Genomic DNA, 15,897 nt, shown 5'->3' with positions numbered 1-15,897 from the left:
CTCCTATTCTTGCCCTTTCATTTAGTTAGTGGTTTCCTTTGCTGTGCAGTAGCTTTTAGTTTGATGTAGTTCCACTTATTTTTACCTTTGTTGCCTTTGCTTTTGGTATTCATTCCAAAAAATCATTACCAAGACCAATGTCAAGGAGTTTATTGCCTGTTTTCTTCTAGGAGTTTTATGGTTTCAGGTCTTACATGATTAATTGTTAATTCGAGTTACTTTTTGTATAGTAAACCTTAATTCGAGTTAATTTTTGTGTATACTATAAAATAGCATATATATTTATTTGTATAGGCTATTTTGTATATGCTATAAATAGGATATTTTATAGGTATAGGATATTTTATATGTATATTCTATAAAATATGGTTTCAGGTCTTATATGAGTAATGTTAATTCGAGTTACTCTTTGTAAACTTTAATTTGAGTTAATTTTTGTATATGCTATAAGAGTAAACTTTCATTCTTTTGCGTGTGGCTCTAGTTTTCCTAGCACTATTTATTGCAGTGTCCTTTTGCCACTGTATATTCTTTGCTCCTTTGTCGTAAATTGATTAATTATGTGTGGGCTTATTTTTGGGCTCTTTATTCTGTTCCATTGATCTGTGTGTTTTTAATACCAATACTGTACTTTTTTTTTAAATTTTTTATTGTTATGTTAATCACCATGCATTACATCATTAGTTTTAGATGTAGTGTTCCATGATTCATTGTTTGTGCATAACACCCAGTGCTCCATGCAGAACATGCCCTCTTTAATACCCATCACCAGGCTAACCCATCCTCCCACCCCCCTCCCCTCTAGAACCCTCAGTTTGTTTTTCAGAGTCCATCATCTCTCATGGTTCATCTCGCCCTCCGATTTCCCCCCCTTCATCCTTCCCCTCCTGCTGTCTTCTTCTTTTTTTTTTTTTCTCTTAACATATATTGCATTATTTGTTTCAGAGGTACAGATCTGAGATTCAATAGTCTTGCACAATTCACAGCGCTTACCAGAGCACATACCCTCCCCAGTGTCTATCACCCAGTCACCCCATCCCTCCCACCCCACCCCCAACTCCAGCAACCCTCAGTTTCTTTCCTGAGATTAAGAATTCCTCATATCAGTGAGATCATCTGATACATGTCTTTCTCTGTTTGACTTATTTCCTCAGCATAATACCCTCCAGTTCCATCCACGTTGTTGCAAATGGCAAGATCTCATTCCTTTTGATGGCTGCATAATATTCCATTGTATATATATATACCACATCTTCTTTATCCATTCATCTGTCGATGGACATCTTGGCTCTTTCCATAGTTTGGCTATTGTGGACATTGCTGCTATAAACATCGGGGTGCACGTACCCCTTCGGATCCCTACATTTGTATCTTTGGGGTAAATACCCAGTAGTGCAATTGCTGGATCGTATGGTAGCTCTATTTTCAACTTTTTGAGGAACCTCCATACTGTTTTCCAGAGTGGCTGCACCAGCTTGCATTCCCACCAACAGTGTAGGAGGGTTCCCCTTTCTCCGCATCCCCGCCAACATCTGTCGTTTCCTGACTTGTTAATTTTAGCCATTCTGACTGGTGTGAGGTGGTATGTCATTGAGGTTTTGATTTGGATTTCCCTGATGCCGAGCGATATTGAGCACTTTTTCATGTGTCTGTTGGCCGTTTCGATGTCTTCTTTGGAAAAATGTCTGTTCATGTCTTCTGCCCATTTCTTGATTGAATTCTTTGTTCTTTGGGTGTTGAGTTTGATAAGTTCTTTATAGATTTTGGATACTAGCCCTTTATCTGATATGTCATTTGCAAATATCTTCTCCCATTCTGTCGGTTGTCTTTTGGTTTTGTTGACTGTTTGCTTTGCAAAAGCTTTTTATCTTGATGAGGTCCCAGTAGTTCATTTTTTGCCCTTGCTTCCCTTGCCTTTGGCGATGTTTCTAGGAAGAAGTTGCTGCAGCTGAGGTCGAAGAGGTTGCTGCCTGTGTTCTCCTTTAGGATTTTGATGGACTCCTGTCTCACATTGAGGTCTTTCAACCATTTGGAGTCTATTTTTGTGTGTGGTGTAAAGAAATGGTCCAGTTTCATTCTTCTGCATGTGGCTGTCCAATTTTCCCAACACCATCTGTTAAAGAGACTGTCTTTTTTTCCACTGGACATTCTTTCCTGCTTTGTCAAAGATGAGTTGACCATAAAGTTGAGGGTCCATTTCTGGGCTCCCTATTCTGTTCCATTGATCTATGTGTCTGTTTTTGTGCCAGTACCATACGGTCTTGATGATGACAGCTTTGTAATAGAGCTTGAAGTCTGGAATTGTGATGCCGCCAGCTTTGCTTTTCTTTTTCAACATTCCTCTGGCTATTCGGGGTCTTTTCTGGTTCCATACAAATTTTAGGATTATTTGTTCCATTTCTTTGAAAAAAGTGATGGTATTTTGATGGGGATTACATTGAATGTGTAGATTGCTCTAGGCAGCATTGACATCTTCACAATATTTGTTCTTCCAATCCATGAGCATGGAACGTTTTTCCATTTCTTTCTGTCTTCCTTAATTTCTTTCATGAGTATTTTATAGTTTTCTGAGTACAGATCCTTTGCCTCTTTGGTTAGATTTATTCTGAGGTATCTTATGGTTTTGGGTGCAATTGTAAATGGGATCGACTCCTTAATTTCTCTTTCTTCTGTCTTGTTGTTGGTGTATAGGAATGCCACTGATTTCTGTGCATTGATTTTATATCCTGCCACTTTACTGAATTCCCGTATGAGTTCTAGCAGTTTTGGGGTAGAGTCTTTTGGGTTTCCCACATAAAGTATCATATCATCTGCAAAGAGTGAGAGTTTGACTTCTTTGCCGATTCGGATGCCTTTTATTTCTTTTTGTTCTCTGAGTGCTGTGGCTAGGACTTCTAGTACTATGTTGAATAGCAGTGGTGATAGTGGACATCCCTGCCGCCGCGTTCCTGACCTTAGGGGGAAAGCTCTCAGCTTTTCCCCATTGAGAATGATATTAGCTGTAGGTTTTTCATAGACGGCTTTTGTGATATTGAGGTATGTCCCCTCTATCCCTATACTCTGAAGAGTTTTGATCAAGAAAGGATGCTGTACTTTGTCAAATGCTTTTTCTGCATCTATTGAGAGGATCATATGGTTCTTGTTCTTTCTTTTGTTAATGTATTGTATCATGTTGATTGATTTGCGGATGTTGAACCAACCTTGCAGCCCAGGGATAAATCCCACTTGGTCGTGGTGAATAATCCTTTTAATGTACTGTTGGATCCTATTGGCTAGTATTTTAGTGAGAATTTTTGCATCCATGTTCATCAGGGATATTGGTCTGTAATTCTCCTTTTTGATGGGGTCTTTGTCTGGTTTGGGGATCAAGGTAATGGCCTCGTAAAATGAGTTTGGAAGTTTTCCTTCCATTTCTATTTCTTGGAACAGTTTCAGAAGAATAGGTATTAATTCTCCTTTAAATGTTTGGTAGAATTCCCCTGGGAAGCCATCTGGCCCTGGGCTTTTGTTTGTTGGGAGATTTTTGATGACTGCTTCAATTTCCTTAGTGGTTATAGGTCTGTTCAGGTTTTCTGTTTCTTCCTGGTTCAGTTTTGGTATTTGATACATCTCTAGGAATGCATCCATTTCTTCCAGATTATCTAATTTGCTGGCATAAAGTTGCTCATAATATGTTCTTATAATTGTTTGTATTTCTTTGGTATTGGTTGTGATCTCTCAGCTCTTTCATTCATGATTTTGTTGAGTTGGGTCATTTCTCTTTTCTTTTTGATAAGTCTGGCCAGGGGTTTATCAATCTTGTTAATTCTTTCAAAGAACCACCTCCTAGTTTCGTTGATCTGTTCTACTGTTCTTTTAGTTTCTATTTCATTGATTTCTGCTCTGATCTTTATTATTTCTCTTCTCCTGCTGGGTTTAGGCTTTATTTGCTGTTCTTTCTCCAGTTCCTTTAGGTGTAGGGTTAGGTTGTGTACTTGAGACCTTTCTTTTGTCTTGAGAAAGGCTTGTATTGCTATATACTTTCCTCTTAGGACTGCCTTTGCTGCATCCTAAAGATTTTGAATAGTTTTCATTTTCATTGGTTTCCATGAATTTTTTAAATTCTTTAATTTCCTGGTTGACCCATTCATTCTTCAGTAGGATGCTCTTTAGCCTCCATGTATTTGAGTTCTTTCTGACTTTCCTCTTGTCATTGCATTCTAGTTTCAAAGCATTGTGGTCTGAAAATAGGCAGGGAATGATCCCAGTCTTTTGGTAATGGTTGAGACCTGATTTATGACCTAGGATGTTATCGATTCTGGAGAATGTTCCATGGGCACTAGAGAATGTATTCTGTTGCTTTGGGATGGAATGTTCTGAATATGTCTGTGAAGTCCATTTGGTTCAGTGTGTCATTTAAAGTCTTTATTTCCTTGTTGATCTTTTGCTTAGATGATCTGTCCATTTCAGTGAGGGGGGTGTTAAAGTCCCCCACTATTATTGTATTGTTGTCGATGTGTTTCTTTGCTTTTGTTATTAATTGGCTTATATAATTGGCTGCTCCCATGTTAGGGGCATAGATATTTACAATTGTTAGATCTTCTTGTTGGATAGACCCTTTAAGTAGGATATAGTGTCCTTCCTCATCTCTTATTACAGTCTTTGGTTTAAAATCTAATTTGTCTGATATAAGGATTGCCACCCCAGCTTTCTTTTGGTGTCCATTAGCATGGTCAATGGTTTTCCACCCCTCACTTTCAATCTGGGGGTGTCTTTGGGTCTAAAATTAGTCTCTTGCAGACAGCATATTGATGGGTCTTGTTTTTTAATCCAATCTGATAGCCTGTGTCTTTTGATTGGGGCATTTAGCCCATTTACATTCAGGGTAACTATTGAAGGGTAGGAATTTAGTGCCATTGTATTGCCTGTAAGGTGACTGTTACTGTATATTGTCTGTGTTCCTTTCTGGTCTATGTTGCTTTTAGGCTCTCTCTTTGCTCAGAGGACCCCTTTCAAGGTTTCTTGTAGGGCTGGTTTCGTGTTTGCAAATTCCTTTAGTTTTTGTTTGTCCTGGAAGCTTTTTATCTCCTTCTATTTTCAATGACAGCCTAGCTGGATATAGTATTCTTGGCTGCATATGTTTCTGATTTAGTGCTCTGAATATATCCTGCCAGTCCTTTCTGGCCTGCCAGGTCTCTGTGGATAGGTCTGTTGCCAATCTAATGTTTCTACCATTGTAGGTTACAGATCTCTTCTCCTGAGCTGCTTTCAGGATTTTCTCTTTGTTTCTGAGACTCGTAAGTTTTACTATTAGATGTCGGGGTGTTGACCTATTTTTATTGATTTTGAGGGGGGTTCTCTGTGCCTCTTGGATTATGATGCCTGTTTCCTTCCCCAAATTAGGGAAGTTCTCTGCTATAATTTGCTCCAATATACTTTCTGCCCCTCTCTCTTTTTCTTCTTCTTCTGGGATCCCAATTATTCTAATGTTGTTTCGTCTTATGGTATCGTTTCTCTCTCGAATTCTGCCCTCGTGATCCAGTAGTTGTTTATCTCTCCTTTTCTCAGTTTATTTTCCATCATTTGGTCTTCTGTATTACTGATTCTCTCTTCTGCCTCATTTATCCTAGCAGTTTTGATTGCATATTTGATTGCACCTCATTAATAGCCTTTTTGATTTCGACTTGGTTAGATTTTAGTTCTTTTATTTCTCCAGAAAGGGTTTCTCTAATAACTTCCATGCTTTTTTCAAGCCCAGCTAGTATCTTTAAAGTGATGATTCTGAACTCTAGATCTGACATCGTACTAATGTCCGTATTGAGTAGGTCCCTGGCAGTCGGTACTACCTCTTGTTCTTTTTGTTGAGGTGATTTTTTCCGTCTTGTCATTTTGTGCAGAGGAGAAGAGATTAATGAGAGAACAAAATGCTACCAGGGTAATAACGTCCCCAGAAAATATACTCTAAACAAATCAGAAAAGACCTGAAGCCGGGGGAAAAGAAAGGGAAAGAGAGAAAAAAGAAAAGAAAAAGATAAAGATAAAAACAAACAAAAACAGAACGAAACAAAAAAACCCAGAATATGACCAAATATGATCAGGCTGGTGCATAAATCAGTGCCACACACTAGATTTTGGGTGTATTTTGGTCTGTTAGAAGAAAGTGCCTCCCAAAATTTTAAAGAAAGAAAAACGTATATATGTATAAAAATAAGAGTTGATATGATGAAGGGATGGAATATGAGTGTAAAGATGGAAATTATAAAAAATTTTATAAAAGGAATTGATAAGTTGTTTGAAAAAAGAAGAGGATTTAAAAAAAAAAAAAAAAAGGAGAGAATGTGATCCAGCAGGGGAGTAGGAAAAAACCATACACTAGAGATTTAGGGTATATTTTGATCTGTTAGAAGAAACTATCTCAAAATTTTAAAGAGAGAACAACTTATATATATATGCCAAAAATACGGGTAACTACTATGAAGGGATAGAATATGACTAAAAATGAAAAATAAAAATGTTTTTTAAAAAACGGATTGATAAGATGTTGGTTGAAAAAGGGAAAAAGAAAAATTAAAAAAAAAATTAACTTTGAAAGACTACAGAATCATGGTAAAAAAGCCATTAATTCTACGTGCATTAGTCCCCTAGCGCTGGAGTTCTGCCATTCTCATTGATCGGTAAACTTGGTCTTGGCTGGCAGTTCTTGCTGATCTTCTGGGGGAGGGGCCTGTTGCCGTGGTTTCCAAATGTCTTTGCCGGAGGCGGAATTGCCCCGCCCTTGCCTGGTCCGGGCTAAGTAATCTGCTCGGGTTGCTCTCTGGAGCTTTTGTTCCCTGTGAGCTTTCCGTACAGCTTTGGAGGCAGAGAGTGAAAATGGCGGCCTCCCAATCTCCGCCCCAGAGGAGCCGAGAACTCGGGGCCCTGCTCCTCAGTGAGCCCCCAGAGAAAAGCCGTCAGTCACTCCCGTCTCCTCGGTCTCTGGCCACACTCCGTGCTCACCCGTCCTGTGACCACACGTTTCTGTCTCTGGCACCCGACCCCACGTGGAGTCTCCAAACCCAGCAGATCCCTGCAGCGCGCTCCCGCGCCACTTCTCCCAGGGGAGGAAGGGGAATCTCCCCATTTCTGCCACTTATTGGGTCCCTGCTGGAGGAGCAGGGGTCCGACTGTGCCACGGATCACGGTTTATGGCAACCCCGAGCTGAGAGCCCGCTCCTCGGCTCTATCTCTGCAGCCGGCTTCCCCGCTCTGATACCTGGGAGCTCTGCCGCACTCAGGAACCCCCGGTCTTTCTGTGACCCTGAGGGTCCTGAGACCACACTGTCCCAGCGAGGGTTCCACCCCCCACTTAGCCACTGGAGTGACGTCCCTCAGCAGAGCCAACTTCTAAAAGTTCCGATTTTGTGCTCTGCAGCTCTATCACTTGCCAGAAGCGGCCGAGGGAGGCCCCCTCCCCCGCTGTCTATCCTCCCGAATATTGCTTCGGATTCACTTCTCTGCATGTCCTACCTTCCAGAAAGTGGTCGCTTTTCTCTTCAGAGAGTTGTTGCTATTCTTTTCTTCGATCTCCTATTGAGTTCGTAGGTGTTCAGAATGGTTTGATCCCATCCAGCTGAATTCCTGAGACCAGACGAAATCCAGGTCTCCTACTCCTCCGCCATCTTGCTCCGCCCCAATACTGTACTGTTTTGATTACTATAGCATTATTTGTAATATAGCTTGAAACCAGGGAGTGTGATGGCCTTCAGCTTTGTTCTTCTTTCTCAAGACTGCTTTGGCTAATAAGGGTCTTTTTTGGTTCCATACACATTTTAAGATGGTTCTATATTTCTTTTCCTTTCCTTTTTGTGTGTGTGTGTGGTTTTTTGTTTTGTTTTTGTTTTTGTTTTTGGTAGGCAGCAAAGCCAAGTTTATTGATCCATAGTTATTGTGCGATAGTACAAAGCTCCCCAAGAGGCAGGGGACCCAAGAGGGTTGCCCAGGATTTTTCTATATTTCTATGAAAAACGCAGCTGGAATTTTGATAAAGATTGCTTGAATCTGTAGATTGCTTTGAGTAGTATGGACATTCTAACAATTTGAAATTTTATGATCTCTGAACACAAAGTATCTTTCCATTTGTGTCATCTTAAATTTCTTTCATCAATGTCTTATATTTTTCAGAGTACAGGTCCTTTACACCTCCTTGGTTAAAGTTATATTAGGTTTTTTACTCTTTTTGATGCAATTGTAAGAGAGATTGTTTTCTTAATTTCTCTCTTTTTTTAGAGAGAGAGAGCAAATGTGAGTCGTGGGGCAGAGGGAGAGGGAGTGAGGGGATCTGAAGCAGACATGGGGTTCGATCAAATGACCATGACCTGAGCTGAAATCAAGAGTTGGATGCTTAACCAACTGAGCCACCCAGGTGGCCCTTAATTTGTCTTTCTGATAGCTCATTATTAATGTATAGCAATGAAACCAGTTTCTATATGTTAATTTTGTATCCTGAGACTTAACTGAATTTATTAGTTCTCTATTTTTGTGGAGTCTTTAGGGTTTTCTATATATAACATCGTGTCATCTGCAAATAGTAACAGTTTTTTACTTCTTTCCAATTTGGATGCCTTTCTTTTTCTTGCCTAATTCCTCTGGCTAGGATTTCATGTTGAATATCATGTTGAATAAACATGGCAAGAGTGGGCATCCTTATCTCGTTTCTCACCTTAAAGGAGAATCTTTCAACTTTTCACCATTGAGTATGATGTTAACTCTAAGCTTGTCGTATACCGTCATTATTATGTTGAGGTATGTCCCTTCTTTACCCACTGTTGAGGGTTTTTTTTTTTTTTTTTATCATCAATGGATGTTGAATTTTGTCAGATTCTATTACTGCATCTATTTAGATGATCATATGATTTCTATCCTTCATTTTGCTTATATGCTGTATCCTATTGATTGATTTGAAAATGTTGAAACATCTTCGCATCCCTGAAATAGAAATTCCACTTGATTGTGGTGTAATATTCTTTTAATGTACTGTTTGGTTTGGTAATATTTTGTTGAGGGTTATTGCATCTGTGTTTATCAGAGATGTTGGTCTGTAATTTTCATTTTTTGTAGTGTCTTTGTCTAGTTTTAGTATCAGGATAATGCTTGCCTTGCAAAATGAGTTTGGAAATGTTCCCTCCTCTTTTTTGGAAGAGTTTGAGAATGATTGGTATTAATTCTTTAAATATCTGGTAGAATTCACAAATGAAGCCATTTGGTCCTGGACTTTGTTGGGAGGTTGATTATTGATTCAATCTCCTTACTAGTAATCAGTATGTTCAGATTTTCTATTTCTTCATTATTGTTTTGGTTGGTCTTTGTTTTTAGAAACTTACCTGTTTCTTTTAGGTTGTCCAGTTTGTTGGCATATAATTTTTCTTAGGAGTCTCTTATGATCTATTGTATTTCTGTGGTATCAGTTGTAACATCTCTTCTTTTATTTCTGATTTTATTTATTTGAGCCCTCTCTTTTCTTGGTGAGTCTAAATAAAGATTTGTCAATTTTGCTTATCTTTACATAGAACCAGCTCTTAGTTTCATTGATCTTTTCTATTGTCTTTTTAGTCTCTTTCATTCATTCATGTCCTCTCTGATCTTTATTTACTTCCCTCTACTGATTTGGGGCTTTGTCATCTTTCCATAGTTTCTTAAGGTGTGAAGTTAGGTTGTTTGACTTTTTTCATTCCTTGAGGTAGGATTTTATTGCTATGAACTATTGCCTTAGAACTGCTTTTGCTGCATCCCATAAATTTTGGTTTTTGCATTTCTATTTTCATTTGTCTCAAGACATTTTTTAAATTTCTCTTTTGATTTCTTATTTGATCCATTCATTGGTGGTTCAGTAACATGTTAAATATCCACATATTTGTGAATTTTCCACATTTCTTCTTGTAATTATTTCTACTTTCATATTATTGTGCTTGGAAAAAATGCTTGATAATGATTTTTATCTTAAACTTACTACAATTTCTTATGTGTTCTAACATATGATCTGTTCTGGAGAACGTTCCATGTGCACTTGAGAAGAATGTGTATTCTGCTTTTGGATAGAATGTTCTGTATATATCTGTTAAGTCCATCTGTTCCAATATGTTGTGTACAGCTGATGTTTCCTTACTGATTTTGTCTGGATGATCTACCTGTTGATATAAGTGGGTATTAAAGCCCTCTACTATTACTGTTATTGCTATTACTTTAGGTCTGTTAATATATGCTTTATATATTTAGATGCTCCTATGTTCGGTGCATAAATATTTACCAATGTTTATGCTCTTGTTGGATTGACCCCTTGTATCATTATGTAATGTTCTTTGTTATAGTGTTTTAAAGTGTATTTTGTCTGATAAAAGTATGGCTACCTCCAGCTTTCTTTTGGTTTTTATTTGCATGGGCTATCTCTTTCCATCCCTTCACTTTCAGTCTGTGTGTGTCCTTGCACCTAAAGTGAGTCTCTTATAGGCAGCATATAAATCGGTCTTTTCTTTTTTTTTTAAATTCATTCAGGCACTCTATGTATTTTGTTTTTTGGGGTTCTTTTTTTAAGATTTTGTTTATTTGACGGGCGCCTGGGTGGCTCAGTCGTTAAGCATCTGCCTTCGGCTCGGGTCATGATCCCAGAGTCCTGGGATCGAGCCCCGCATCAGGCTCTCTGCTCGGTGGGAAGCCTGCTTCTCCCTCTCCCCCTCCCTCTGCTTGTGTTCCCTCTCTCGCTGTGTCTCTCTCTGTCAAATAAAATCTTTAAAAAAAAAAAAAAAGATTATTTATTTGAGAGAGAGCAGGAGAGATAGTGAAAGAGCACAAGTGGGGAGGAGAGGGAGAAGCAGGCTCCTGGCTGAGCAGAGAGCCTGATGCAGGGCACCATCCCAGGACTCTGGGATCATGACCTGGGGCTTAACCAACTGAGCCACCCAGGCGCCCCAACTCTATCTTTTGATTGGAGAATTTGGCCCATTTACATTTAAAGTAATTATTGATAGTTATGTACTTATTGCCATTATGTTAATTGTTTTCTGGCTGTTTTATAGTTCCTCTCTGTTCCTTTGTTCTCTTCCTTTATAGTTTAATGACTTTTGGTGGTACGCTTAGATTCTTTTATCTTTTGTGTATCTACCATAGATTTTTACTTTGTGGTTACCATGAGGCTTACATATAACAACTTATATTTGTAAGTCTATTTATGATAACAGCTTACATTCTTTTTTTTTTTTTTTTAAAGATTTTATTTATTTGACAGAGAGAGACACAGTGAGAGAGGAGCACAGGCAGGGGGAGTGGAGGGGGGAGAGGCAGGCTTCCCGCCGAGCGGGGAGCCCGATGCGGGGCTCGATCCCAGAATGCTGGGATCATGACCTGAGCCGAAGGCAGGCGCTTAACGACTGAGCCACCCAGGCGCCCCAGATAACAGCTTACATTCTAAAGTTCTACATTTACCCCTCCTCCCTCCTCCGTTTTGTTTTTGATGTTACATTTTACATCTTTTTATCTTGTGTATCACTTGTGTATCACTTGTTAGTACTTCGGGTTTTGTTGTTGTTTTTTTTTTGTCTTTTAGCCTTAGTAATAGCTCTATAGATGATTCATTCATTGCACCTTTACTATATATTTACCTTTACCAGTGAGATTTATACTTTCACATTTTATTAATTAGTGCCCTGTCTTTTCATCTCGACAAAGTCCCTTTAATATTTTTTGTAAAGCTGGGGTGCCTGGGTGGCTCAGTTGGCTAAGCGACTGCCTCCAGCTCAGGTCATGATCCTGGAGTCCCAGGATTGAGTCCCACATCGGGCTCCCCGCTCAGTGGGGAGTCTGCTTCTCCCTCTGACCCTCTCCCCTCTCATGCTCTCTCTCTCAAATAAATAAAATCTTTAAAAAAAAAAAAATAAACAGGGGCGCCTGGGTAGCTCAGTCGTTGGGCATCTGCCTTCGGCTCAGGACATGATCCCAGGTCCTGGGATCGAGCCCCGCATCGGGCTCCCTGCTCGGCGGGAAGCCTCCTTCTCCCTCTCCCACTCCCTCTGCTTGTGTTCCCTCTCTCGCTGTGTCTCTGTCAAATAAATAAATAAAATCTTTAAAAAAAAATCATATTTTTTGTAAAGCTGGTTTAGTAAGGTGATTAACTCCTTTAGCCTTAACTTGTCTGTAAGACTCTTTACTTCCAATTCTGAATAACTTTGCTAGTTAAGAGTATTCTTGGCTGGAGTATTTTTTTCTTTCAGTACTTTGAATGTTATCATGCCATTCCCTTCTGTCCTGCGGTTTCTGCAGAAAAATCTGACAGTCTTATGGGGGTTCCCTTGTACATAACAAGTTGTTTTTCTTTTGCTGATTTCAAGATTCTCTTTAACTTTTGACATTTTATTATAATCTGTCTTAGTGTGCATTTCTTGTGGTTCATATTTATAGAACTCTCTAGACTTCCTGGATCTGGATGTGTGTTTATTTCCCTAGGTTAGTTTTCAGCCATTATTTCTTGAAATAATTTTTCTGCTCCTTTCTCTCCTCCTTCCAAGAGCCCTATGATATGAATGTTAGTCCACTTGATGTTGTCCCATAAGTCCCTTATGCTACCTCCACTTTTTTTCATCTATTATAGCTGTAGAATCAGGGTGTTTATGGGAGGTGAGTTCAAAATCCTCTCAGAGCTAGGTGATCAAGGAGCATCCCTGAGTAGCATGTCCCAAAGACTGGGGCACCAGAAGTAAAACTGGGACACCAGATGCATATAAAAGCTCCCCTCCGAGAGATCCTGGTGCCCTCCAGAGGTCTCCAGTAGGTATAGTCAGCCCTTAGATGTGTTTAATTAGAAGCCTGCCCCTCAGGCTGCAGCTGTGATGATAAGCTGTTAGGCCTCTTTTAGACTGAACTCCTGGGCCTGTTGCCTCTTGCTGTGCCCTGGGGATACTGGCCATTTAAGAACTCTTTCTCTGTTGGTTACAGTCCTGTGAGGCCCACCAGCATAAACCCCACTGGCCCCCAGGGCCAGGAGATGTAGAAGTGCCCTCTAACAGCAGCTGCAAAAACCAAGGTACCAGATGTAAAACCAGGGCACTGGACACTTGTAAAAGTTCCTTCCTGAGAGATAATGGCATTCTGAAGCACAGTAGAGGGAGAGTGAGAAGTTGGCGCCCACTGGCTGGGGAGTGACAGAGGGAGAGCATAGAGATGGTGCCTACCAAGAAAGAAAAGTAGAAAAAGAAAAAAGCCTAAAAGGGTTTTTTGTTTTTTTTAAAGCATCCACCAGTTGGAGCAAGATAGAGGGAGTGCACAAAGATGGGTGCCCACCAGTCCCCACACAGAGTACCCCAGCATGCCCCCAAATGTGTCAAATCAGATGCCTGACCCTCAGGCCAGTGTTCCAAGACAAGTATTAACAAGCCTCTCCTGCACAAAGTCCAGGCACCCTTCAACGGGCCATGTCCATGCTGGGCCCTGAGGTGGGTGAGTCCAAGTGTGTGAGCCCTTTAAGAGCTGCTGGGATCACCAGTCTTGTGGGTCCTGTGGATATAATCCTGTGGGTTTTCAAAGCTAGGTATTTTAGGGGTTTATCTCTCAGGTACAGATCTTAAGAGCTGAGATGCCCAACGTGCGGTTCAACCCTTTGCTCCCCAGGCTGTTTTGTAGTTTTGAGTTCCCTCCCAGCTGTGAGTTGCTGCATTGGGGGTGGGACTTATGGCAAGATTGTGTCCCAGCTTCTCTGACCCCCTGTGACCTGGACCTTTTCTCATTCAATGTGTACGAGTCAGTCTTTAGAGTTTTTTTTCCAGAGTAGGCTGTCCTTTATGTAGCTGTGGAATCAGGGAATTTATGGGAGGTGAGTTCAGGATCCGCTCACATTGTCCTCTTCCAACTGTATCATCACCTACAATTTGATGTCCATCTTTACATAACTGGAAAGATGAGAAAGGCCACCAAGAGCTGCAGCGAACCCATGGCCACAGGACCCTAAGGTTTCGTGTTTAATCCTCCTGTGATAAGCGGTTACCGTAGGACTCTGCTCGGGCCAGCTTCTGTGCTTCTCACAGGCCTAGAGCCTTGGAAAGAGCAGGTCTCACAAACATCCGCGTGTGTCTTCTTGTTCCAGAGTCTGTCCCACTGTGAGCTCATCACAGATGACGGGATCCTGCACCTGAGCAACAGCACCTGCGGTCACGAGAGGCTGCGGGTTCTGGAATTGGACAACTGCCTCCTCATCACCGACGTGGCCCTGGAGCACCTGGAGAACTGCCGCGGCCTGGAGCGCCTCGAGCTGTACGACTGCCAGCAGGTTACCCGCGCGGGCATCAAGCGGATGCGGGTAAGGGCAGAGGCGGGGGGGGGGGTGCTGGCACACTTTCTAAGCAAACAATGAATATGTCAAGACTCCATCTTCTACATTTTATCCTAAGCTTATAGTGATGCAAACTGATGTATTCCTCAAGTGTCTTCTTATTCAAAATTTTATTAGATCTCACCCTGGCAGATTCAACTTCCAGAATGGGTGTGGGGCAGAGAGGTTCCAGAGTTCAGTGATCAGAACGTTTTAAGGAAAGAGACTTAAGGTCATTACCAGTGGGAAGGAGACCATGGTCTTGGTTAACTTCCAGAGAACAGGCTTAAGTAGAAAGTGGCTTTTCTCCCCCCAGGTAGTTCACCTAGTCTTTTTTTTTTTTTTTTTTAAGATTTTTATTTATTTGACAGAGAGAGACACAGCGACAGAGGGAACACAAGCAGGGGGAGTGGGAGAGGGAGAAGCAGGCTTCCCGCTGAGCAGGGAGCCCGATGCGGGGCTTGATCCCAGGACCCTGGGATCATGACCCGAGCCGAAGGCAGATGCTTAACAACTGAGCCACCCAGGCACCCCTCACCTAGTCTTCTTGAATAGGCTTTAAGTTGAGGCAGCTTTGCATTTACCTCCCAGAGCTGCCCCAGGTGCTGGAGCTGTGCGGACTCTGCTCGGTGTACATATAGGACTCGTGACCGCCCCGGGCAGATATTCGGGTCTCTTCGCTTCAGGTCCCCTGTAAACAGAAATAGCTCTAGCCTACACCAGAAATTCTGTTTCTGCTATTTGCCTGAGAATCAAGGAGAGCTGTGGGCTTGTCTAGGATTGTGCCTGTAGCCCTCCAAATATGCATGTAATGACTACTCCACGTCCGTCTGCTTTCTGCTTCCAGGCTCAACTCCCTCATGTCAAAGTCCATGCCTACTTTGCTCCTGTCACCCCCCCGACAGCAGTGGGAGGAAGTGGACAGCGACTGTGCAGGTGTTGTGTCATTCTCTGACGGCGGCTGCCTGAGCCCAAGGCACGATGAGGTGTCCCTTCCTCCAGAGAAGACCTGAGTCTTCCTGACCTGCTCCACCTTCACCCAAATCTCTTGGTTCTCCATCGGGAAAGACATTTACAGGTAAAAGAATGCAGTAGGGACTGCAGTAACTCTGGTGATAGTTTTCACCTTTAATCTGCTACGATGCAATTGAATCAAAGCCTTGTGTCTGCCAACACCCGGCAAGAGTGGTCTCAGCGCAGCCTGGACCATGCAGGAGACCTGGATCTCTTAAGAGGTGGGTGCCTTCTTAGGTACCAAAGTCCTGCTGTTGGCATTGTCAGCATTCCTCAAACAGCCCATCAGTGTTAGCACAAATCGAGCAGAAAGAGTAAGCTGTTGATTTTCTACCTGATTCTTAAGCCAGTGGCCTGCTTTAATTCACACTGATTTCATTTTGATTAGCAGGACTTTTCCACTTTGAAGATGAAATAGCAACTTTCTCAAAGTGACCTGTACTGCAAATTCGTGATGCCTGAGAGTTTTATACGTAGACACTTAGGTGGGAGGCAAGTTAGGTTTCCATGAGACACCAAAGAAATGAGGACTCTGAACTGGGTGGAGCAGGGTCTTCACCTTTCTGTTTCTGTCA

The 15,897-nt window shown here is 41.4% G+C and overlaps 1 protein-coding gene across 5 annotated transcripts in view; it reads left to right on the top strand.

Annotated features, from left to right (window-relative positions):
• FBXL2 (F-box and leucine rich repeat protein 2) overlaps positions 1 to 15,897 on the top strand; it is a 142,188-nt gene extending 126,291 nt beyond the window's left edge. For all 5 annotated transcript variants that reach the window (XM_034991547.1, XM_034991553.1, XM_034991565.1 and 2 more), the window contains 2 exons: positions 14,084 to 14,296; positions 15,156 to 15,897. In XM_034991547.1, coding sequence (XP_034847438.1) covers positions 14,084 to 14,296; positions 15,156 to 15,263 — 321 coding nt within the window. In that variant the 3' untranslated portion in view covers positions 15,264 to 15,897. The remainder of the gene's footprint in view (positions 1 to 14,083; positions 14,297 to 15,155) is intronic.

The sequence above is a fragment of the Mirounga leonina genome, unplaced genomic scaffold (assembly GCF_011800145.1).
Source record: "Mirounga leonina isolate KUSES-001 unplaced genomic scaffold, KU_Mleo_1.0 Mir_115, whole genome shotgun sequence".
Taxonomy (NCBI): domain Eukaryota; kingdom Metazoa; phylum Chordata; class Mammalia; order Carnivora; family Phocidae; genus Mirounga; species Mirounga leonina.
Note: the sequence above shows the minus strand (reverse complement) of the source record. Positions and strands in the feature narration are given on the sequence as shown.